This window comes from Cyprinodon tularosa, unplaced genomic scaffold (assembly GCF_016077235.1).
Source record: "Cyprinodon tularosa strain WSP-4 unplaced genomic scaffold, ASM1607723v1 ctg919, whole genome shotgun sequence".
NCBI lineage: Eukaryota > Metazoa > Chordata > Actinopteri > Cyprinodontiformes > Cyprinodontidae > Cyprinodon > Cyprinodon tularosa.
Genome location: NW_024039695.1, coordinates 242,979 through 268,414, shown reverse-complemented (window position 1 = coordinate 268,414; position 25,436 = coordinate 242,979). Strand labels below are relative to the sequence as shown.

General features: G+C 36.0%; 1 protein-coding gene across 2 annotated transcripts; it reads right to left on the bottom strand.

Moving 5' to 3' along the window:
* LOC119776192 lies at window positions 1-3,671 on the bottom strand. 2 transcript variants are annotated; one of them, XM_038274478.1, is made up of 5 exons: window positions 2,752-3,671; window positions 2,640-2,678; window positions 2,068-2,106; window positions 1,050-1,085; window positions 1-516 (listed from the first exon to the last, which is right to left on the bottom strand). In XM_038274478.1, the coding sequence occupies exons 1-5, from the start codon at window positions 3,221-3,223 to the stop codon at window positions 461-463; spliced, it is 642 nt and encodes a 213-aa protein (XP_038130406.1). In that variant the 5' UTR covers window positions 3,224-3,671; the 3' UTR covers window positions 1-460. The 2 variants fall into 2 exon arrangements, with proteins under 2 accessions (XP_038130406.1, XP_038130407.1); XM_038274479.1 differs by having other exon boundaries at window positions 2,640-2,675.
* Window positions 3,672-25,436: the final 21,765 nt, after the last annotated feature.

Here is a 25,436-nt window from a genome sequence, read left to right as displayed (position 1 = left end):
TATGGCTCTCAAAATGGTATCGGTGCCCTATTTGTTGGTACTCGCCGATACCGATACCACCATTTTAGGGCAGTATCGGGGCCACGTCCGATACTGGTATCGGTGCAACACTAGTTCTAAGTGTTGTGTTCTTGTAAACTGGAACAGTACTGGGGCTGCGGATGATGAAGAGTACACGAGCACATGAGAACGCACAAGTACACATCGAGAAACAGCTTTTTTTTTCAGCAACAGCTTTAAAAACTTTTTGTTCCTCAAAACCCAGGTCTAAATATTAACTCATGGCAACATTTTCAGGTTTTTATTTCTAATTTATTTTAAAGTAACATCTAACTTTTCTTTGATTTTAAACTTACAAGCTACTTTTAGTTTTTCCACCACATAAAATGTTTTTTAAATAAGCTAAAGTGAATTCTTTATGAAGGATCTGGCGGTTCATGATAAAGTCATTCTAATAACTTTAAAATGGTTCCTCACCAGCATAAAGTATGGATCCAACACCGGTAGTCGGCGGCACTGGAAGGAAAACAAACATTGTGATCAACATCTAGTTATAGAAGTTAACCCTGTATACAGTCTGGTTCTCACCATAAACATTCAGGAAGGTCCTACTGTCAGAACTTCATCAGAATGATGTTGCCACCACCATGTCTTACCACTTGGATATATGCAGTGTTTGATTTCCCCCTCACACAGAATTTTGCATGTATACTAAAGTATAATTTTTAACCTCCTCCTACATGTCTGCTGTGTCTCTATGTGATCTGTAGGAAACCTTAGAATTCAGCATCTTAAAGACTTTCTTTTAGCAACAACTTTTTCTTCCTCAAAGCTCACGTCTAAATACTAACTCATGGCAACATTTTCAGGTTTTCATTTCTAATTTATTTTAAATTAACAGCTAACTTTTGTTTAATTTTAAAGTTGTTAGCTACTTTTGGTTTTTCCACCACATAAAATGTTTTCTAAATAAGCTAAAGTGAATACTTTATCAAGGATCTGGCAGTTCATGATAAAGTCATTCTGATTACTTTAAAATAGTTCCTCACCAGCAAGTGTGGATCCAGCAGTGGTGGTCAGCCCTTCTGTGAGGAAAACAAACATTGTGATCAACATCTAGTTATAGAAGTTAACCCTGTATACAGTCTGGTTCTCACCATAAACCTTCAGGAAGGTCCTACTGTCAGAACTTCATCAGAATGATGTTGCCACCACCATGTCTTACCACTTGGTTATATGCAATTAGCAACAACTTTTTCTCCGTAAAAAAGCACAGGTCTAAATACTAACTCATGGCAACATTTTCAGGTTTTCATTTTTTTATTTATTTTAAAGTAACAGCTACCTTTTCTTTGATTTTAAAGTTACAAGCTACTTTTACTTTTTCCACAACATAAAATGTTTTCTAAATAAGTTAAAGTAAATACTTCATCAAGGGGCTGGCAGTTCATGATAGTCATTCTGATAACTTTAAAATAGTTCCTCACCAACACAAGGTAAGAGTCCAGGAGTGGTGGTCAGCCCTTCTGTAAGGAAAACAAACATTGTGATCAACATCTAGTTATAGAAGTTAACCCTGTATACAGTCTGGTTCTCACCATAAACATTCAGGAAGGTCCTACTGTCAGAACCTCATCAGAATGATGATGCCACCACCATGTCTTACCACTTTGTTAAATGCAGTGTTTGATTTTCTCCTCACACAGAATTTTGCATGCATATTAAAGTATAATTTAGAACCTCCTCCCTACATGTCTGCTGTGTCTCTACATGATCTGCAGGAAACCTTAGAATTCAGCATCTTAAAGACTTTCTTTTAGCAACAACTTTATAAAATTTTTCTTCCTCAAAGCTCAGGTCTAAATACTAACTCATGGCAAAATTTCAGGTTTTCATTTCTAATTTATTTTAAAGTAACATCTAACTTTTCTTTGATTTTAAAGTTACAAGCAATTTTTTTTTCTCCACAATATAAAATGTTTTCTAAATAAGCTAAAGTGAATACTTTATCAAGGATCTGGCGGTTCATGATAAAGTCATTCTGATAACTTTAAAATGGTTCCTCACCAGCACAAGATAAGAGTCCAGGAGTGGTGGTCAGCCCTTCTGTGAGGAGAACAAACATTGTGATCGACATCTAGTTATAGAAGTTAACCCTGTATACAGTCTGGTTCTCACCATAAACATTCAGGAAGGTCCTACTGTCAGAACTTCATCAGAATGATGTTGCCACCACCATGTCTTACCACTTGGATATATGCAGTGTTTGATTTCCCCCTCACACAGAGTTTTGCATGTATACTAAAGTATAATTTAGAACCTCCTTCTTCATGTCTGCTGTGTCTCTATGTGATCTGCAGGAAACCTTAGAATTCAGCATCTAAAAGACTTTCTTTTAGCAACAACTTTTTCTTCCTCAAAGCTCAGGTCTAAATACTAACTCATGGCAACATTTTCAGGTTTTCATTTCTAATTTATTTTAAAGTAACAGCTAACTTTTCTTTGATTTTAAAGTTACAAGCAATTTTTACTTTTTCCAAAACATAAAATGTTTTCTAAATAAGGTAAAGTGAATACTTTATCAAGGATCTGGCGGTTCATGATAAAGTCATTCTGATAACTTTAAAATAGTTCCTCACCAGCACAAGATAAGAGTCCAGGAGTGGTGGTCAGCCCTTCTGTGAGGAGAACAAACATTATGATCAACATCTAGTTATAGAAGTTAAAGCTAGAATATAGTCTGGTTCTTACCGGAAATTTTCCTTAAGGATTCTTCTGTTACACGTTCAACAACACCGTTGCACTGCAACTCATAATATCCCCCACTCTGGGTTATATTATTGGTCACAACCACATACAACTTCTGTTCAATGCATTCAAAACAGCCAGTATCTTTTAAGAAAGGATCCCCTTTTAGAGTCCCATTAGTATAGTTCCCGATAGTCTTACAGCGCACATTAACATCACAATACCTCAGGATGTCTTCCCGGGCACCTTGGAGTTGGTATATCAAATATTTACACACCATTGCTATTTTGTCCTCATCGACTTCTGTCCTAGATGGTGCACCTGCAGGAAATAGTAAAAACAATATAGATCTGGGTAGCTTGATGTATATCATATACTGGGAGAAGGCCCAGGGAACAGCCCAGGACATGATGGAAGGACAATGTCTCTGGTTGGCCTTGGAACCCCTTGGGCTTTCCACAGAGCAACTGGGCATCACTGCAAATACTGCTACCCCTGGGACCCGGGCCCGATTAATCAGAATAGAAGGAGTATGGGTACCAGTCACAATGGTTAACAACACCCATGCTTAGTATCATTCTATTGTTATAAGAAAGCAGGATCTGTTTTCTTCTCTGCTATTTCCAAAAAACATGCTGATAAAGCCCACAGACGTAAACGGTGTCAATTATTGGCATTGGCAATTATTATTATTGCCAGCAAATAGTGGTTAAAAAAACAACCTATGTGGACTCTGTGACACTGTCCTGATAGCTCTGAAGTTATTAAACATGACAGATGTGATAAACATCTGTCAAAGATGTTGTTTGTAAAATATTTCTTATGGTCTTAGGAAGTAGTTTTATAGTCTGTATCAATCAGTTGCGCTCCTTAGATTTAACTAGAGCACGAAATGTCTACCCTTCTAACAAAACACACTTATTCTAAAGGAGTAATGGGCTCTATGCACAATCACTGAACTTACAGCAGCTCTTTTGTTTCCTGTCTGTTTCTACTGGATGGACTGATTGATCCAGGTGTGGCTGACCTGAGTAACCATTGCCAGACACACCTGTGCCGAGTTTGGGTATCCCATGATTCATTGAGAGTCCAAGCAAGCTGGTTGCTCCGTGCTCAGAGGAAATCGAGACAAACAGGGGCGAATATTGTAAGTTCAGTTTAATATAACACCAGTATGTGAATAGTTCTGTCCGAAATTAATGAAAATTGTTGTTTTTAATGGTTATTGAGTCAGATATGTGGCAGACAATGATTGATTTATTGAAAGGTTTTATCTGCCCCTGTGCAAATAGGTTTGGCTAACATTTAAGAATGTGATACATCTGCAGTTTGGGGACTATAAATATGATATCTGTGATGACGGTACTGCTGCTGAAACTCCTCAAAATGCAATCGGCATACACAACATTAGTTAGAAATTCAGCATCCATTCTCTGTCCTGGGTGCTAGGCAACAGAGCGTACGATCAGTGAGGGGCGGTGACAGTGACGGTGTTGTGCCAAAAAGTGATCGGCAAAAATCGAGCGTGTCCCTGCGGCGTAGCAAGCAGTATGAGGATGGGCTTGTTTTCAGCAGGAGTGAGCCCAGCCTGCACATTAAGGTGTCCCATTTTCTCTATTCAAGGAATGTATTCAGTATGGGAAATTCAAATTAGGATTAATAAACTTTAGTTCTTCCTTGAAATTTTTGATTTTGTACTGTGCACTCTCTGTACTAGCGTTTTTAAAACTCAAAAAATAATATCCTCCGAAGAAAATCGAAATGCATCAACGTTAGATTTTAAATAATTAAATGAGTTACAACCTTTACAGAATAGTTTTAAATCGAATCAAACTTAGTGCAGATACATCATCCAAAGTTTACTTTTATTGCCAAAGCCTGTTTAGAATTTGCAGATGTTTATGAGGGCAAATATGCAAAATATGCTTTTCATGAGGCAAATAGGAGGAGATAGGTAAATAGGACAACAGCTGTAACCTTGGTCATACAAATATGACTATTTAGTGGTGGTAATAGATTTCAAAATCTAAAACACAGAGAAAGACACTTGAAAAGAGTCAGGCAGTATGGGCTCACTTCAGCTGTAAACAAGCCCATGCTCCTCACAAGAGCGCAGGTACACGTCGCTGCCGCTGCAAACAGGAAGGTGCAAGCACATACCACTGTGTATCAGGATTAGGACACTGATCTTTATGTAATCCCTTTACATGCTGCTATCACTGATCTTTATTTATTCATTGGATTGCTGATAGCCCGAAAAAAGTGAAACCACCGTCCGCCATGCTGGTCTTAAAAGTCTCAAGTCCCCTGAAAATGAGAACATCATCATTGTTCGATGCTGTAGATATTGTATACATTGTGACTGCTTTAACAAGGAAGTACCAATATGGCGGACCACGGTGAAGTTAGTTTTATGCATTTATTTTTAAATATGGCAGCGTTGGTCCTCCATACACAGGGACAGGAGGACAGTAAAAAAAAGAACTGCCTGAAATTCAGGGAGAGGCTACGGAAGAGGATTAGGGCCACTGAAAAAAAAAAGTTAACTAATTTTTAAATTTTATTTCAGTTTAACATGGGAAAAAAGTCAGAATTCTGACTTTTTTCTCAGAATTCTGAGATTAAAGTCAGAATTCGGACTTTTTTCCCATACTATACTGAAATAAAATAAAAAAAATCTGTTGGCAGAGCTGGGCACAAAACTCGCTGCCATTTTGCTTGTTAAAATCCCACTAAAAACCGGAAGACAACTGCTAATGACAACAGCAAGACAATAAAAAATAACGGTAAATTGTGTGACCAAATTTACCTGATTTAATCTGAGCCACTATATGGTCCGACATGATTACTTTTAGTTAAACTTTTGCGAATATTATTTCTGGAGAAAAGAAGGCAAGGAAAGAAGATAAAAGCGGGTAAAACGAAGAATAAAAAAAAATTCTCACCTTTCGAGTATGACGCAGGCATGTTTTTTAAGTAAAAAAACAGAACAGCGGCAGCAGCAAACGTCTGTTGTCTTTTTGACTCGGGGGGTTTCTTCTTCTTCTTCTTCTCTTCTATTATGGGGGATCACAAGCAACTTTAAGGTGCATACCGCCACCTACTGTACATGAGTGTGTAGCAGCGTTACTTCACATCTATTAGATTCTATTTTTTAATTTTGTATTCTTAAGATACAAAAACAATGCTTTCCTTAGTTTATGAATATCTGTTATGTTTCCTTCATTTCCTAATATTCCTTTAAGATTCCATTCATGCCCTATACTTCTAACTATTCTCTTTAATTTTTCCCTTTCGTGTTCATATAACTTACAGTTCATCAGTATGTGTTCTACATTTTCTTTTTCACCACATTTCTCACATTTCTCACTATTTTTCCTCCCTATTAAGTAAAGCATGTCATTTAAGTAGGTATGACCTATTCTTAATCTACTAACTATTATTTCTTCTCTTCTGTTTCTTTCATTAATGTTTCGAATTCGAACTGACTTTTGCACTTCATATAATCTTCTTCCTTTCCTATCTTCGTTCCATATTTTTTGCCATTCCTCCATTTCTTTACTTTTAATAAGTGATTTCCCTTCCCCTTTTCCAAAAGGAATTGAAATCGTTATTTCCCCCTCTAAAGCCCTTTTAGCTAATTTATCTGCCTTTTCATTGCCTTTTACTCCTTCATGTGCCGGCACCCAACAAAACCAAACATCAATGCCACCCCTATATAGTCTAAATAAAATATGATGAATTTCTAATACCAAATCTTTTCTATTATTTCCTTCTCCCTTAATACTTTCCACTACTGCTTTAGAGTCTGTGCACACCACCACCCTGATTGGTCGAATCTCCTCCACCCATTGCAAGCCTAATATAACTGCCACCATTTCTGCTGTAAATACCGACAATTGATCTGATATTCTTTTGTGAATACATTTTTTAAACTCTGGGATATATATTCCTATACCCACATAACCTTTTAGATTTTTAGAACCATCTGTATAAATTTTAAGGTAATTATTATATGTAGTTCTTAAATAAATATCAGTTTTTATCCCTATTTCATTTATATTCCAATCATTTTTCATTGTATTGATTTGCAAATCTACATTAACCTCAGGTATTAGCCATGGAGGAATAACGCTAATTGGGTTAAATTGAGCTATTTCCTTGTCTTCTAGTCTATACTTTTTAATCCATTTCCTAACCATCCATCCAAATCCATTACTTTGGAACTTCACATATTCCCAACAATTTTGCAGAATAGTTGAATTCACATGATTATCTATATTACTTTTAATTTTCATCCAATATGCTAAAGCTAATTTAATTCTCCTCATTTCAAGTGGAGTTTCCCCACTTTCAATTAATAGAGCATTAATAGGTGTTGTTTTTATTGCTCCTGTACATATTCGTAAAGCCCTACACTGTAATCTTTCTATTTTTTGTAATGATGTTTTAGCTGCTGCTCCATATATAATGCTGCCATAATCTATTATTGCTCTCATTAGAGCCCTGTATATGCTTAATAATGACTGTCTATCTGCCTCGGGGGGTTTGTCTTCTTCTTCTTCTCTTCTACGGGGGGTTTGTCACGCGATGGGTCTCGGGGGGTTTGTCACGCGATGGGTCACGTGGATGCCTTCCGGATTTTAATTTATTTATTTTTTTTTTTTTCGGGGTTTAGTAAAGACTTTCATTTATTTTTATTGAAAATATCAAAATTTACAGACAAACATGGCTGCATAGAGTTCGTTTCTTCAAGTAAGGATATAGAAAATAGGGGAGCATAAAAATATGAAAGATATCTATAACGTATAGACTTGCTATAGTAGAGGGTTAATAACATAAACAGTCAAATACACAAAACCAAATAAATAGACAAATAGAAAATTATAAGAATGATTGTAAATTAACAACAATGATATGCAATAAAATTATAAGAAAGTATCACATGACGGGAGAATTCAGTCTTTGTTTAGCTGTTTACATCAATTGGGAAGTGTTTTAGGATATTATAATTTTTTTTGTGCTTGAGGACTTTTCAGAATCGTTAATAATTATAATTATAAATATAGCTTAAACTCATTTTAAAAAACAACAAGTTTGGGAGATGATTTAGCAATTCTACATTTATGTATGAAAGATTTACAGCAGTGAAGTTAGTTTCAAGTTGAATATTCGATATTCGCGCTCCGTCAACAAATTTCCGAACCAAACAGTGCTGACATAAAAATATTAATAAATGTCTTTCCTTGTGACCAACTGACATATAAAGTGCTAATTCATGCTTTTACATTACATAAATTACATTTTATTGAATTTTAAAGCTATAATCAATATTTAAACAATTTAAATATTAAATAATAAAATCTTTTCTTCAATAGCTCCCAGGTCATGTGACCTGTTGACCCAAAATCAGTGTGAAATTGTTCTACTCGTCTCTGTAGATGGGGCACACTCATTTGTTTTTCATTTTAACTCTTTTTTTTTATTTTTTAGCAATTTTTTTAGTTAAAATGTAGTATTTTTCATCAATAGCTCCTAGGTCATGTGACCTATTGACCCAAAATCAGTGTGAAATTGTTCTACTAGTCTCTGCAGATAGGGCACACTCATTTGTTTTTCATTTTAACTCTTTTTTTAATTTTTTTACCAATTGTTTTTGTTAAAATTTAGTATTTTTCGTCAATACCTCCCAGGTCATGTGACCTATTGACCCAAAATCAGTGTGAAATTGTTCTACTAGTCTCTGTAGATGGGGCACACTCATTTGTTTTTAATTTTAACTCTTTTTTTATTTTTTAGCAATTTTTTTAGTTAAAATGTAGTATTTTTCATCAATAGCTCCTAGGTCATGTGACCTATTGGCCCAAAATTAGTGTGAAATTGTTCTACTAGTCTCTGCAGATAGGGCACACTCATTTGTTTTTCATTTTAACTCTTTTTTTTTATTTTTTTTAGCAATTTTTTTAGTTAAAATTTAGTATTTTTCATTAATAGCTCCTAGGTCATGTGACCTATTGACCCAAAAGCAGTGTGAAATTGTTCTACTAGTCTCTGCAGATAGGGCACACTTATTTGTTTTTCATTTAAACTCTTTTTTTTATTTTTTTACCAATTTTTTTTAGTTAAAATTTAGTATTTTTGGTCAATAGCTCCCAGGTCATGTGACCTATTGACCCAAAATCATTGTGAAATTGTTCTACTAGTCTCTGTAGATGGGGCACACTCATTTGTCTTTCATTTTAACTCTTTTTTTTTATTTTTTACCAATTTTTTTAGTTAAAATTTAGTATTTTTCATCAATAGCTCCTAGGTCATGTGACCTATTAACCCAAAATCAGTGTGAAATTGTTCTACTAGTCTCTGCAGATGGAGCACACTCATTTGTTTTTCATTTTAACTCTTTTTTTTTTATTTTTAACCAATTTTTTTAGTTAAAATTTAGTATTTTTCGTCAATAGCTCCCAGGTCATGTGACCTATTGGCCCAAAATTAGTGTGAAATTTTTCTACTAGTCTCTGCAGATAGGGCACACTCATTTGTTTTTCATTTTAACTCTTTCTTTTTATTTTTTTTTAGCAATTTTTTTAGTTAAAATTTAGTATTTTTCATCAATAGCTCCTAGGTCATGTGACCTATTGACCCAAAATCAGTGTGAAATTGTTCTACTAGTCTCTGCAGATAGGGCACACTCATTTGTTTTTCATTTAAACTCTTTTTTAAATTTTAACTCATTTTTTTAGTTAAAATTTAGTATTTTTCGTCAATAGCTCCCAGGTCATGTGACCTATTGACCCAAAATCAGTGTGAAATTGTTCTACTAGTCTCTGCAGATTGGGCACACTCATTTGTTTTTCATTTAAACTCTTTTATTTACCAATTTTTTTAGTTAAAATTTAGTATTTTTCGTCAATAGCTCCCAGGTCATGTGAATCTATTGACCCAAAATTAGTGTGAAATTGTTCTAATAGTCTCTGTAGATGGAGCACACTCATTTATTTTTCATTTTAACTCTTTTTTTAATTTTAACTAATTTTTTTAGTTAAAATTTAGTATTTTTCGTCAATAGCTCCCAGGTCACGTGGGTCGTATGCAATGTGTGTTGGCCGGGGGAGGGGACCCTGGCGGTCCGATCCTCGGCTGCAGAAGCTGGCTCTTGGGATGTGGAATGTCACCTTGCTGGTGGGAAGGGACCGGAGCTAGTGTGTGAGGCTGAGAGGTTCCGGCTAGAAATAGTCGGTCTCACCTCGACGTATGGTTCTGGTTCTGGAACCAGTCTCCTTGAGAGGGGCTGGACATACTTCCACTCTGGAGTTGCCCACGGTGAGAGGCGCTGGGCAGGAGTGGGCATACTTGTTGCCCCCCATCTCGGTGCCTGTACGTTGGGGTTCATCCCTAAATTTTAACAAAAAAAAATTTGGTGAAAAATAAAAAAAGAGTTAAAATGAAAAACAAATGAGTGTGCCCCATCTACAGAGACTAGTACTAGTACTAGTAGTATTTTCAAGCGTCTGTTGTTCTAGAGAACAGTTGTGTGGGGTGGGAAGTTATGCACATATAACATTTTCCAGTATAACAGGATTTGTTTTTGAAACTCTGATAGTGATATTAGCAATTTGTCTACATTAACGTCCGCTCTCAGAAGAAATTCCAATCCTCCAATTTTAATTGAATAAGGTCCTTGGAATACAAACCCAAAAGGAATTGCTGTGTTTGATCTAATATTTTAACCAATTTATGTATAGGGTCCCATTTAGGCAGTCAAAATCAATAACTTTGAGACCTCCATCCTTTACATCTTTAACCATAGTGCTTTTCTTCATATAATGTGGTCTGTTTCTCCAAATTAAATTTAGGTTGATTTGGTTAATAGATATAACTAATCTGTTTGGAATGGCATTGGAATAGGCTGGATAGATACATCTAGATAAGCATTCTATCTTAGTTAGGTAGATCCGTCCTAGTATTGATAAATCCTGCTGTAGCCATAAGCTTAGTCGTGACTTGCATTCTTTTATTATATTTTCTACATTTAGAAGGTGGCTTCGTTTTTGGTCTCTGGATAAGCAGCTACCCAGATATTTAAATTCAGATTTAAGAAGGATATTACAGATGTCTTTTAGTAAGGTCTCATGTACAGCCAGCAATTCACACCTTTTAAGGTTTAATGTTAGGCCTGAGGCTTTTGAGAATTTTTCGATTTTAGCAATAGTTTTTGAAATTTCGAGTCTATCTTTCAAGAATATTGTTGTGTCATCTGCTAGTTGGTTGATTGTAATGTCTGTGCAAAGTACATTACGTTTTTTAATATCATTACAGTTTTTAATATAGATAACTAGCATTTCTGTGGCCAAGAGGAACAGATATGGTGAGATGGGGCAGACCTGAGGAATCCCCACATTAACCTTGAAGGTTGGGGTGGTGCCACTGGGCAGTAGGACACAACTGCTAATATCTCGATACACTCCACCGATAAATTCTCTAAACTTGACTCAGAATCCAAAGTGTATGAGAGTTGAAAGAATTAACGGATGCTCCACAGAGTTAAACGCTTTGACTTTGGAAGTCTAGAAAGAGAAGGAAACCATCATCTTCTATTTGGTTTTTATATTCAATGCTATCCATTACCAATCTAATATTATTATGGATTGATCTTCCCTTTAAGAATCCTGATTGTGTATCTGCAATTAGATCTGAAATCCTTGTTTGGACTTGAAGAGTCTGAATATCTGAGTGTAATGGGTCTTCTGTTATCTATGATTCTGGGATCTTTCCCAGGGTTTGTAATTGAGACGATAACCATCTTCCACTTTGGGAATATGTTTGACTTTTTTAAGAAAAAAAAGTTCACAATACATGGGCGACAGTGGCGTTGTATGTAGGAGTTTGCCCTGAAATTGAAGGGTTGACGGTTCAAGCCCCGACTCCGACTTTCAGTGTCGTTGTGTCCGTGGGCAAGACACTTCACCTGCATTGTCTACTGATGGTGGTCAGAGGGCCCGGTGGCGCCAGTGTACGGCAGCCCCGCTTCTGTCAGTGAGCCCCAGGGCAGCTGTGGCTACAATGTCACTTGCCACCATCAGTGTGTGCATGAATGGGTGAATGAATATGGTGTAAAGCGTTTTGAATAAAGGCACTATATAAGTACATGCCATTTACCATATGAGATAACTTAGAGCTATAGAGCTGGCTATACAATTTAAAGTTTTCTGTAGAGATACATTTTACATCTGTGACTTCATCATCATTAATCATCAAGAATCTGATGCTATTTCTTTCCGGTATCCTTTTCTCAAGACCGCAGAAATACGCAGAATTTTTTTGCCCCTCCTCTATCCACTTAGCTCTGGATCTGATGAAGACCCCTTGGGACGGTTGTAAACTTCATCTAGTTTAGGTTGGAGGTTTAGAATCTTCTGTCCATCGTCTTCAGTAACTGATTAATAATGTCTACTTCTTGTTTTTCCCTATCTTTTTTAATCATTTTGCCAGGTGAAATGGTAAATAGGCATATTTTAAATTTTTAAAATTCCCAGTTTTTGATAGCATTTGTAAGTTCCTCTGAATTGGATGTTCCTTTAATGATTAGATTTTGTTTGGCAGTAGTCATTGTTTTTAAACAGCGTGGAGTTAAACCTCCACTATGTGTAGGAGTGGACAGTGTTGTCATTAGGTTTGATCTGCAGAAAGATGACAGAATGATCTGTTAGAGGTGCAGCAGAGATATCAGAACTAATATTACATAATAGTAAATGATTAGCAATCAACCAGTGATCAATTCTGGATTTAAAGTTATGATTCAGGCTAAACCAGGAGTATGTAGATAATCCTGGATTTAAATGTCTCTAAATGTCAACCAAATTATGTTTTTCTTAAAACTTTGTGAATGTGGTGTTTGGGTGGCTTGCAGAGTATCTACTAGGATATTTATCTAAAGACTAGGTTTAGATCACCACCAATTATGACATTATCAGTTGAGTGTGTTAATTTGGGATTATCTAAATGTAAGCCAATTGGATCAAGTAGGTTTTGGTTTTCCCTGTGGAGGTTATATCCATAAATGTTGACTAATATGAATTTTAGACCATCAATGTTGATAATAAGAATGATCCAGTGACCATACTCATGGTCACTGGATCATTCCTATTATTTAGGAGGATGGCGACACCTGCTAATCTTGGAGTACTATTGCTAAAGTAAGCTTCGTTTCACGATTGCTTTGACCAAAATACAACATCATCATCATCCTTAGAATGCGTTTCCTGCAAAAAAATTTAGATTTGACTTCTTCCCTTTACAAAATCAAAACATATTTTTTGTCTTTGTTATGTCTCTTAAACCCCTTGCATTAACAGATATTAAAAGAGTTCTTTAAACTGAGCATACATAGCAAAAACAAATTAACATCAACAACAGTAGATTCCTGAGCTTAGAACAGTAACGGTTCCCTTTTAGGAAGATTTAATAGTAGCAAAACCTTGAAAATACTTTTTCATTCAGACTCATTTATTTTCGGGATTCAAAACCCCTGGATGGTTGTGTCTATGGTGAGAGTCTGTCCATTAATGAAGGCATGGGTACTCCTGAACACAGTTTTTAGTCTTGCTTTCCTTACTTGTTCCATTTTTGGCCACACAGCCCTCCGTGCCTCTTTGTCCTCATTGGTGAGATCTTCTGCCAAGCGTATGTTCAGCTAATGGCAGTCAGGGTGAAGTTTGATGCGCCAGAGCTCATCCCTGAATTGGCATCCTGTGAACTGCAGGATGATCTGACAAGGGTGGTTGGTGTTGTTTGGTCCCAGTCGGTGCACAAGGATGAAATTCATCTTCTCCCTCGAGTGTGACACTATCTTTCTGACGATATCAGAGATGACTTGTCTTGTCGTCTTTTTCTTCCTGTAAGCCAATAACTCGCAGGTTCCATTTTCTTTTATAGCACTCCATCTCTGCAGCCCTTTTTTCCATTTCTGCCGCTCTTCTTCCAAATTCTACGTTTGACATTGTTCTTTACATTGTTTGATTTCGGCAGAGTTAAACTCTTCCGCTTTGGCGATGTTGGTTATAGCCAGTGTGTTCTTCTTCAGCTCCCCTCTGAAGTCCTGCAACAGGTTCAGAAGCGTACCGATGTCAGACAGGATGGCAGCGGTAGAGTTTTCTTCAACACGGTTAGCATCCACCACATCGTCTGCTTTGGACTTTTTCTGTGGCGCTGGTGGTTTGGCAGGAGATGGTAAGGTGCTTTGGGTTCCTCTACTATTAGTTTCCATCCTTTCTGGACCACAATAGTCATGTGTTTGGAGCGTCTTCAACTTAGTATTAGTTTTGGTACGAAGGTTAGCCATGTTCTACAATAACGTTTTTCGAGAAGTTTTCTTACACGTTTCTGGGATATATTAATATGATCTTTACAGTCTTACATCCAATAAATCAGGGTTTCGTTGACATATATATTTATTCCATTGATTTGCAAGGCTTTGCTACTATGAGCTATTCACAGCACGTCTGCTCGCTCCGCCATCTTGGCTGGTTTAGTAAAGACTGTCACTACCCGATTCATCCCGGAAGCACGATCCGTTCAGCTCATTTGGGCATGCGCATCCAGATGTTCATCCAGGTTGTTCTCGATTTTATTTTGTTAAAAATACCTAAATGACTTTTCCCTCTGCAAAAATAGTAAGTGTACTAAAATATAATGTGTTAAAGGTTAATCATGCATTTCTTGAGAAAATAAATGCCTTAAAATCCTTTCTTTTATCAGTCATCTCTGCCTGATCTGCGCTGGAAATAGGATCCTACTACTGGTGGCTTACTTTTTCGGCTTAGTATTTAAACATAAATCTAGTCTAGTTTTATTTTATCGTTTCGTTTTAACTTTATGCTATATAGTGCGTAATCTAAAGAAAGAAACAACTAAAATACAGATAAACATGGTTTAATTATATTTTGCTTGGCTGCTCTCAGCATGCCTGGTGATGACATCAGAGAAGCAGTTTACTAAAGAAAATGTAAAAAGCATAAAAATTGTCTCAAAAAAGTCATAAAATATTTTTTACGGATGTGTATTAATATTCTTTAGTGAGTTAAGGATAGAAATAAGTAGTTTTAGTACCATAATTACATTATTTACGAACACCTGGATGTATATCTATTCATGCAGCTCAGAACGGATCGTGCTCCCGGGACGGACGCAGTGACAAAGACGCTTCTTCTTCTTCTACTTCTTTGTTAGATTGGTGGATTGCAAACAGCATATAGATCCTACTGTACATGAGAGTGTAGCTCTATAGTTCCACCTACTATATTCTATTTTTTATTTTTGTGTTATGTAAAAATAAAAACAATGCTTTATTAAATTTTCCCCCCTCCACCTGTCCCTAAAATTCCTTTAATATTCCATTCTCTCCCTTTTTCATAATTACTTTTCTCATCCTCTCTCTTTTAGTTGCATATTTAATGCAATCCATCAAAACATGACCCACATTTTCTTTCACAACCCTCACATATATGATTATTTATCTTCCCTAGTACAAGCAAAAACTCATTCAAGTACTATGTCCAGTCCTTAATCTAGTTTTAATTATCTCTTCCATTCTGTTTCTTTCGCCTTTTAGCAATTACAGATTTTTGAACCCTATATCATCTTCCTTTCTCATCTTCATCCCATATTTTTTTTTGCCATAATTCAGTTTCTTTCTTTTTAATTACTGATTTACTTTTCCCAAATGAAATCTGGTCTATATTCTACTTTGCTAAAGCCTTTTTAGCCATCTTATCTGCTATTTCATTTCCGCTCACCCCCTTGTTTGCTGGAACCCAACATAACTCAACATCTATTCCATACCTAAATAACCTAAACTCTGATGAATTTCTAGTACAAGGTATTTCCTATTATTTCCACCTGATTTAATGCTTTCTATTGCAGCTTTAGAATCTGTGCAAATCACCACCCTGTCTGGTCTAACCTCCTCCACCCACTGTAAACTAATAATAATTGCTACCATTTCTGCTGTGTATATAGATAAAATGTCTTTTAACCTTTTACATATACATATATTAAACTCTGGAATAAATATCCCTATTCCCACATTTCCCTTTGAATTGTTTGAACCATCTGTGTAAATTTTTAAATAACTATAATAAAATTGTCTATATATATGTATAAGCTAGTTTTAACCCTAACTTCATTATGTTTCCATTGTCTTTTCATTTCATGTGTTTTCAAGTTAACTTTTGTTTCTGGCAACAACTATGGTAGTACAGCACTGATTGGGTTATTTTTAGCGAATATTATATCATCCAACTCATATTTTTACAAATTCATTCACAGTCCAGGCAAAGCCATGTCTTGTAAATTTGGAATATTCCCAACAGTTCTTAATTATGCTTGCTGCTGAGTTTCCTTCACTACAGCTTTAAATTCTGATCCAATATGAAAGTAATATTTTGACCCGTCTCATTTCTAAAGGAGTTTCTCCAGGCTCTATTAAAAGAGCATTAATGGGGGTAGTTTTAGTTGCTCCAGTAGCTATACGTAATGCCCTATATTCCAGTACTGTTAGCCAAGTTTTATATCCACTTTTTTTAAACAAAGCAACAACTTATTTTTATACATTATCCTCCTCCAATACGAATAAAGATATTAAAACTTTGTCTTTATGTTCTAAATTCAAAGTATTTGTAAAAAGTGAAGCCACCATCCGCCATGCTGGTACTCCCCACTCCCACGGAGACGCACTGTAAAATTCTTACATGTGTAGCATTTGGCTGCAAAAACAAGCAGTTTTCTGGCTGTGGGAAGATGTTTCACAATTAATTTCACTGTCAGTGGAAAATCCATGTGTATGCGTATGTATCCTAAAGTATAAAATGTAGTGTAACATTAGTCTGCCTATCTCGGACCAACTCAAAGATATCGATTAAATTAGCCATTGACATTGTGTCTAATGTTAGATAATAGAAAGTAGAGTAAATGGAAAGTAGTTCACAGTGAAATGTCAATGTAATATTTCTTTATTTATTAAGTGGATGATGCCGTCATTCCTGTATTTTTTTGTTGTATTTCTCATTTGTAAAAGTTATGTGCTGAAATATATTGCATGCTATCTTGAATGATAAAAAAGAACTCAAACATTTAACCTATATATAAATATCATTCACAATTTGCAAATTATTAACAGACATGTACTTGTAATTTAGACTGGATGTAATATCTTGAAATTATATGTAAGATGTAATTACCATAAAAGTGTAATTAATTCATGTATATTACACGTATATCACCAGTTTTGCACTTTTTTGTTGTGATGGATTTCTATATGTTAAATTACAAGCTTTGTATACTTCATTGACTTCTTAATGACTGTAATTTGATTTGCCTATTTTTTTATGATAAATTACAGTAATCTACTGATGCTATGAAACGGCAAGTGTGTGTCTAAGTGATGAATTTATCTTTATGCTAAAAGTTTAAGCTCCCCTGAAAATGATAACACCATCATTGTTCGATGCTGTAGCGCACATATTATTTATATCGCGACTGGTCTAACTTGGGAGTACCAATATGGCGGCTGGTGGTTTCACTCCAACCCGAACTACCAATGGGCTTTCAGCAATCTAGTGAATAAATAGAGATCAGTGGAGTAAGTGCTGAACGGTCAAACCTATGGGTCCCGGAATGAGTCACTGGGGCACCTTTGCTTTCGGGATATTTTAGATGCTACTGTTGGCCAAGTTTTATATCTACTGTTTTAAACAAAGCAAGAACTTATTTTTCCACATTATCCTCCTCCAATAACAATAAGGATATTGTATGAAGTATTTATGTATTTCCTTTACATGCTTCAATGTTCAGCTTTACTTTATTACTTTTACTATGTTTACTTTTATTTAGTTTTTTTTTAATTTATTATTATTTTATTTTTGTGAAAACCCTCGGCGATTGTTCCCTGGAAATTGTACTTATTTCTTTTGTTATACAGAGTTTTCCGGGGCTGCTTAGTGGGGCAGTGGGTAGCACTGCTGCAGCAAGAAGGTTCAGGGTTCGATTCCCGGCTCAGGGTCTTTCTGCATGGAGTTTGCATGTTCTCCCTGAGCATGTGTCCGGCTACTCTGGCTTCCTCCCACAGTCCAAAAACATGAATGTAAGGTTAATTGGCTTCTCTAGATTCTCCTTAGGTGTGAGTGTGTGTGAGTGGTTGTTTGTCTCTGTGTTACCCTACGAAGGACTGGTGACCTGTCCAGGGTGTACCCCGCCTCTCGCCCATTGACAGCTGGAGATATGCAGCAGCATCCCTTGCGACCCCAATTGGGACAAGCGTGTCAGATAATGGATGGATGGATAAAGAGTTTTCCAAAAAAAAAGACTTATTTATAAAAAAAATCTGCAACTTAAAAAAAAAAACTACTAAAAATCAAGATGATACAGACAGATGGAGAGAGAGCAATCCCTAGGATTAAGCTCTCTTTTTGAAAACCATCTTTATAAATATTTTTAGTCATGTTTTTTTTAAAAATACACTCAGACACTATTCAATTTTGATATGGGGAAGAAAAACAGCATTAATCTGTTAGCCTAACTAAATGCCTCACATTTGACTTCTATCAATTTCTCTAAATAAACGCACATGAATGTTGATCCAAAGTTCAAATTTTAAAAGTTTCAAGCATCAATAAAAATCTTTTGGTTTGTGGAGATTGTGACTAAACATCACTGATATAACATATTAGTACTGTAGGCTATCAATTATAGTGTTCCTTAGATTAAACAAAAATAGTTAAATGGAAGACAAAAAACAGATATTTATCTGTGTTATTTCAACAAGGTAATAAGACATCTTTGTTTCTCAGATAATGGAACTATCAGTGCAAACAGAAAACTTTATGAAACATCTGAACTGGTAGATGTTGTCCCTCATACTTTTTAACATAAAAAAAGAATGATGAAAATTCAAAAGTTAGAAAAATATGATAATGAGGACCATTTGAAAATTCTGATTAAATCGAATCAGGATGAGTATCTAAAAATAAAATTTTTGTAAAAAAAAAATGCACCGTCTACAGTATATGGCTGCAGGGACATCACAGGAAAAATAATTTATTTGCCTTACATAAGCTATAATGGAAAAAAATGAAATCTGTCCATCTTTTTAGATATCCTCTAGGAGTCAATGTTTATGCCCTACTACAAAAAGTGCATTTGAAACTACTTGTCAGGTGAAATAAATGACGTGACTGGCCAAAATTAGTTTTTATTTTCTCCTGATACAGCATGTTAAGAGCAAATTACAATAACGGACTTTCAGTTTTTACTGGACGTCATGGTCTATGTCTATCTCTTTCAGTATAGAAGGAAAATGTGACGGTTATAAAAACACAGTCCAATTGTTGTGAACCGGAACAAATGCAAAGTAGTTCAACCTTTAGAAGTGAAAGTAATGTGCTCAAAAGGAAGGGATTTTAAAAGAAAAAACAGGAATATATTATATATTAATATATATATATATAAAACGGTTGTAAAAGAAAAAAAAAATACACCCATTTCTTTAAGTTTGTAAAAGTTCTCAAAAGTATAAAAATTTATATTAAGACTAACACAACTAATGATAAAAAGGATTTGGTTTCAATTTTGTTCAACTAAAAAAATCTATAAAGTAAGGCATGTGATTTGTGTTAGGCTTTATTTATCCTTTGTGAGGACTCCTTCAGAGAAATCCAAATTCCAGCAGCAGAACAAAAAATAATATGTCAAAAAAGTGAGATAAACATATATAAACTTAACTTACATGAAAAATATGAACTAGTAAAATTAAAAGAAAAACAGCAAAAAGAGGCGTGAAAGTGTAGGTACTCATTTAAAGTATTCCGTCTGGTTTATTCAGATATGCCAAAGATAAAGTATAGTGATTATGAAAGCAAGGCTCGGGTAACAGTCTCCTGATCTCCTTCATCAAGGTGGTTGACTCCATCAGATGATAGAAGAGAAGTGTTGGACCCTTTTTTATTTCGAGGTTTCATTCAGATTTACAGGCTTATTCACGCATATCTATATTAAGCTCCAGCCCTAGCATTGCATCACTTTGTAGGCTAGACTATAGCTGGAGCTGCAGTAGACAAAACTTGCAAAGTTCCAAGTTCCTACTTTTATAAGGTTATTATCACTCTATATGATGGCAGTCTGTCAATAGATTTGACCAACAGCATCTGTCATCAATAGGTTTGCCAACTCCCTGAAAAAAGAGACACCTCATGTGCGTGCCAGCTGACCTGATTGCCTTAACCCCTCCTGGTGTGGTGATTTTTTTTTTTTTAGCCCCCCTTTGTGTTTGAAATGATTTTAAGTATTTGATTGAAATCTGCATTGAATTAGAGGCATATTTGTGAGTGACATTAGGACATGGAAAACAAATTATTATCTATCAATTCACTTTGATATAAAATAACAAACTTTGGTGAATAAAATAAGTATCTTAAACATAAGCCTGCCCTGCTTAACTTCAAACTGTAAAAATAAATACAAAACAATAAATAAATAGTTCACATTTTTTTGGTGCAACAGCAAACTTCTTCAAACTTTACACAAGTAATTATCAAGGGGGTGGAGATTGTTTTGGCTTTGCAAGCATGTTTGTTATGGTCGGTTTGTCTCATGCATCTTGCTAACCAGTTAGCAACTTAGTGTTAGTAGGTTACCAATGGGAAACTACATTGGGACCAAGTAGCACTGAATTGGTGACTTAGCAACAACACTGTCAAGGAACGCTACACTAAAAAAAAACAGCTCATAAGATTTACTTGAAAAATATATTGTAAGTATTTGCACTCAAATGATTTATGTAAAATTTAATGCTGCAATATCAAGTAACACTCACTTGCCAGTATCAAGTGAATTTTACTTTCCATTAAACATAACAGTTGCAATGATATTACGTAACATTTACTTAATTACATCCAAGTTGTAAGTTAGATTTATTTAAAAAAATTAAGTAAAGTGAACTAGCATTTTACTCAAAATTTTAAGTAAATGTTATATCCCTGTAGAATTTGCTGTTATGAAGTAATTTAAGTAGATATTAATTAGGGATACACGATATAATCGTCCCCCTATCGGTAACGGCCTGTATCGGCCTTAAAATTGAATATCGTACATCGGCCACCCCACCGATATTTAACCCGATATTTGATCAGCTTCTGAGTTTCTAAAGTATAAAAAAAAATTAAATACTACTTCTTCTTCTTCTTCTTCCTCAAAAACGTATTTTTTACAGACTTAAAAACTTCTAAAGACGAGGGAAAAAATATTGATACATTAAAATATCACAATATCTTCATATGCTGATATATTGCCATTTAAAAACACCATATCAATCTCTTTTACTAATGAAATATTGCTATATGTCATCGTTATGCTACGAAATCCCCCGAAAATTCACGTAATTTTGCCATATTTTTATATGTTGATATATTGACGCGATATCGATCTATTTTACTAACAAAATCTCACAAGAATTTGCAAAATATCACGAGAGTTTGTAACAGAACGATGAAATTTCACGAGAATTTCTCGAGTGGGGTTGCAAGGGGTGCTGGTGCCTATCTCCAGCAGTCAATGGGCGAGAGGCGGGCTACACCCTGGACAGGTCACCAGACACAGAGACACACAGGACAAATAACCATTCCTGCACACACTCACAAGACACTAAGGACAATTTAGAGAAGCCAATCAACCTAACAGTCATGTTTTTGGACTGTGGGAGGAAGCCGGAGTAACTGGAGAGAACGCAGGCATGCTCTGGGAGAACATGCAAACTCCATGCAGAAAGACCCCAGGCCAGGAATAGAACCCAGAACCTTCTTGCTGCAAGGCAGCAGTGCTACCCACTGCTCCAATGAGCAGTCCACATTTCATATACATTAAACTATTTTTTATTTTAAACAGTTTAACAAAGTAAATACACTATTGTTTTAAATTGTCCAATCTTTCATGGGCCAGCCAGAAATTTGACAGTCTAACTGGAATTGTACTATTCAAATAAGCATAATAAAAAAGTAAAACCCTCTAAAACTCAGTTTCAAGATTCATTACAGAAATTTACTCATGTAAGATCAAGAATATTTAACCTACACAAACATGCTCAAAATAACCTCTGGGCGAGGATCAGAACTGAAACAGCCATTTAAACTTTGAGCAGTGGAGTATAGATTATCTATGCCTCTATTTAAATGAAAAAAGCATGTACAAATATTGCATTATTATTAAGTGCATTTTGTTGTGCTGCATTAGAATTTGTACAGAAAAAAGAGAAGTTTGGTATGTCTTGTAAACAACAAATACACAGTATTATATATACACCAGCACAGGTCTGGTAATTAAAAAAAATTTATTAATAAAAGAACACCTTGTTTTCCCTTCACTTTTTTTTTGGCTTATCACATTAAATCCCCGTGAAACACACTGAGGTTTGTCGTTCTATTGTGACAAAATGTGTACTAATCTGACTCTTCATCTTGCAATAAATATCCCATCATAAACCTTGGGCAAAGTTCTCCACAGACTAGGATGCATTTTAATTTAACTGCAAATCTGCTCACTGTTATGCATTTGGAGATGTGGGCAATTTCGACAATGAACCAAAATCATTCTAACCATTCTCAATGAACATAAAAATCTCTACTAAATATTTGAACATATTATTTTTTGCTAAATAACATACAACATTGTTTGGGGAAAAAAATAAAACATTAATGACAATGCAACCTTGCACTAACATTAACTGGAACCCACTTCTAATTCTTGGCATTTGATGCCACATTTGCCTCCTCTAAGATGAAAGCAACTTTGACTTCAAGTTGTTTACTTTTGCTGATAGTTTGAATCCATCCAACTCCAGGAAATGTTTTTGGAACACTTCAAAAGTGTAGCGCAAAGGGAGAGGGTATGCCAAGTTCAGCGCATATATTAGTCACATAAGCAGCGAGCAGGCTTTTGCAGTACTGCGGCATGGTGGTAAAATCTCCTGGCCTTCAACAAGGATGGAAACATTAGCAGGATCCTCATAAGCACCATGGAGAACAACAATCTTGAGGATATGTTTGTTGAAGTCACACCGGTTGTCCTCCTGCATGTAATGCACAAGAGAAAATAATGTTTATTCTTTTATTTAAGAAACAAATACAAGAGCTGCATGAATCAAAGTAACTTATTTATCATGGAAGAATGAACACAAGAATACCTCTGTTTGTTTCACTACTTTCTTCTTAACTTGAACATTTAAAGGGACATTTTGTAACATCTACTGTTAAAACGGTAAAAAAAAAATAGCGTTTGTGCTGTTTCTGAGATATTACCAATTTTAATTTCGGCCGGTGACGTCATCACAGCCCGCCACTTCAAAATATAGCGCTATCCGGAGCGCTACGATAGCCGACGTATAACTAACTTGCCTGCATAAGATAACGAAAAAAACAACACAGATTTTAAGACAGGATTTTTTTTTTTTTATTGAAGTTTTCTGACTTTAGTGACAATATCGTCTGATAAAGAGTACATTTATATACATGTTTAAGCCAGAATGATTTGACATTTAAACATGACTTCCCTACGACTTTAAATGCAATGACTGTAGGCTATGGTTGTAAAACAGAAAAAAAAAATCATAAGCTCAATGCCACATAATGTGGCGATAGTCTACCTTTTCAATTTGTATTTCCTCTAAACTCGTGCAGCAGTGATGAGTTGTTTGTCTTTGAGTGCTGCAGAGTAAAACTATGATTAAGACAGTTCATAATTGAGGCTGACAATGAGCTCAGCTTTAATTAATTCAGTGGAACATTTGTTCAGCACATCAGTCCATTTGCTCTTTATTAAGGCGAGAATCCTCTCCACAAAACCAGTGGAAGATGGGATGCTGAGAACAAAGGACCAGGCAGCTTGGATGTTGGGAAGTTCAGCTGCCTGAAGAACCTCCATCCACCTCTCTGCTGTTCCTTTGGACTGCTAGGATTCCTTTTCCTGCAGCAACAGCATTTAAATTACTCTGTTTGTCCCCCATACTGCTCTGTTGTCGTCCTCTCCTGAGCAACACTTGCCTCGACCAATAGGATGAGGGTATTCTGGATCTTTATGTTGTCAGCTCATTGGTCAAAACGCAGAACAGGGCCCGGGAACAAGTTTATTGTAAGTTTTGTATCTAATGTGCCCTTTCTTAATTTTCCATTAGCTTTTTACTGACTATTTTTTTTACTCTCACAGTAACACGGGACAAAGTGCGTTCCTTTTCCACTAAGTAAGGGAAAGGTACTTCTATTTCTAAATACGGAAGGATTCCGTCAGCTCTCTGATAGTAGTACCTGCTTTGTTTCACTTGTCTCCAACAGAAAATGGCAAGTAAAGCCACTGAAACTCCAAAGGCCAACCCTGCAAAAATTAGTCCTGCAGAGAGAAAGCAACAGATGTTAAAAACATGACTGGATTTGATGAGGCCATTCTTTATCATTAATTATAAAACATGTTGTGGTTTAAGCCAAAACATTCTAGTATCATCTTGCAATTAAAGCCGGGCATACACTTTGCAATTTTTTTTCAATCGTTGCATGCAGCTGTTGCTCACACTGTACGATTAACCGCAGGGTTTAGTCGTACAGTGTGAGATCACGATTTATGTAGGGCCCGACGCTCTGATGCGATCTACCTGCTCACACTGTGCGACTAAAAAACCACGTTGGACTCAGCTCCGCAGTGAGATGGAGCTGCTCTCGAGCTCTCTATCCTGAAGCCAAACAAATAGAAGAAAAGAACAGGGATATTAAGTTCACTATAGTGAACCGCACTGCCTTGTCAATTTATGCAATTTTGTGCTGAAAGTCCTAAAAAGAAAAGGCGACAAAGCGTTTCACTGTTTTTACATCTGAGAGGAAGAATAAAAAGAAGAATCTTTCTTTGCGCCCAGAGCGATTTGGCCACGACGGACGGGAGAAAATCTAACATGTTTGATATTCTCCCAACCTCACGATTCCTGATCAGGAGGCGGTCGTGAAAGTCCGCTCGATCGGAAAATTCTTGCACAACTGGAAAATCGCACAGTGTATGCCGGGCTTAAGGTTATTCATCCTCCCATCAACTCTGACTAGCTTTGAATCATCGCTGTTAAAAATGATCCCTACAGCATGATGCTGCCACCACCCACATGCTGTCTGCGTCCCTACATGGTCTGTAGGAAACTAAAAACCAAGCATCTTAAATATTTCTTTAAACAATGTTTTCAGACATTTCGACCACAACTTTGAACCAGTTTGAGTTTGTTTGCCATAAAAACCTTTAAGTTATAGTTATCAAGTGAGGAAATGTAAAAACAAAACAAAAACCAACAAAAAAAAAAAAAAACTACAGGGAGTCTGAGTCTGAGAATATTCTAACTTTCAAAACATGTTCCTTTAACTCCAGGAACGGTGATCAGCTTCTCTCTGGGAGCAGCAGAGAGCACTGACACTGAACATCCAACCTGTGTGCTGCTGAAAGCTGACAGCAGAGCTGTGGTGGTGACGGTGACTGTACCGTTGCTGTGGGTCACACTGCTGCTGTTGTAGTGGGAGAAGCTGAGGTTCTGCTGTAGAACAGTCAGTGTTACAGTGGGAGCAGGTCGACCTGTGGCTGAACAGGACACAACTGACTCTGCAGGAGACTTTGATCTTCTGAAA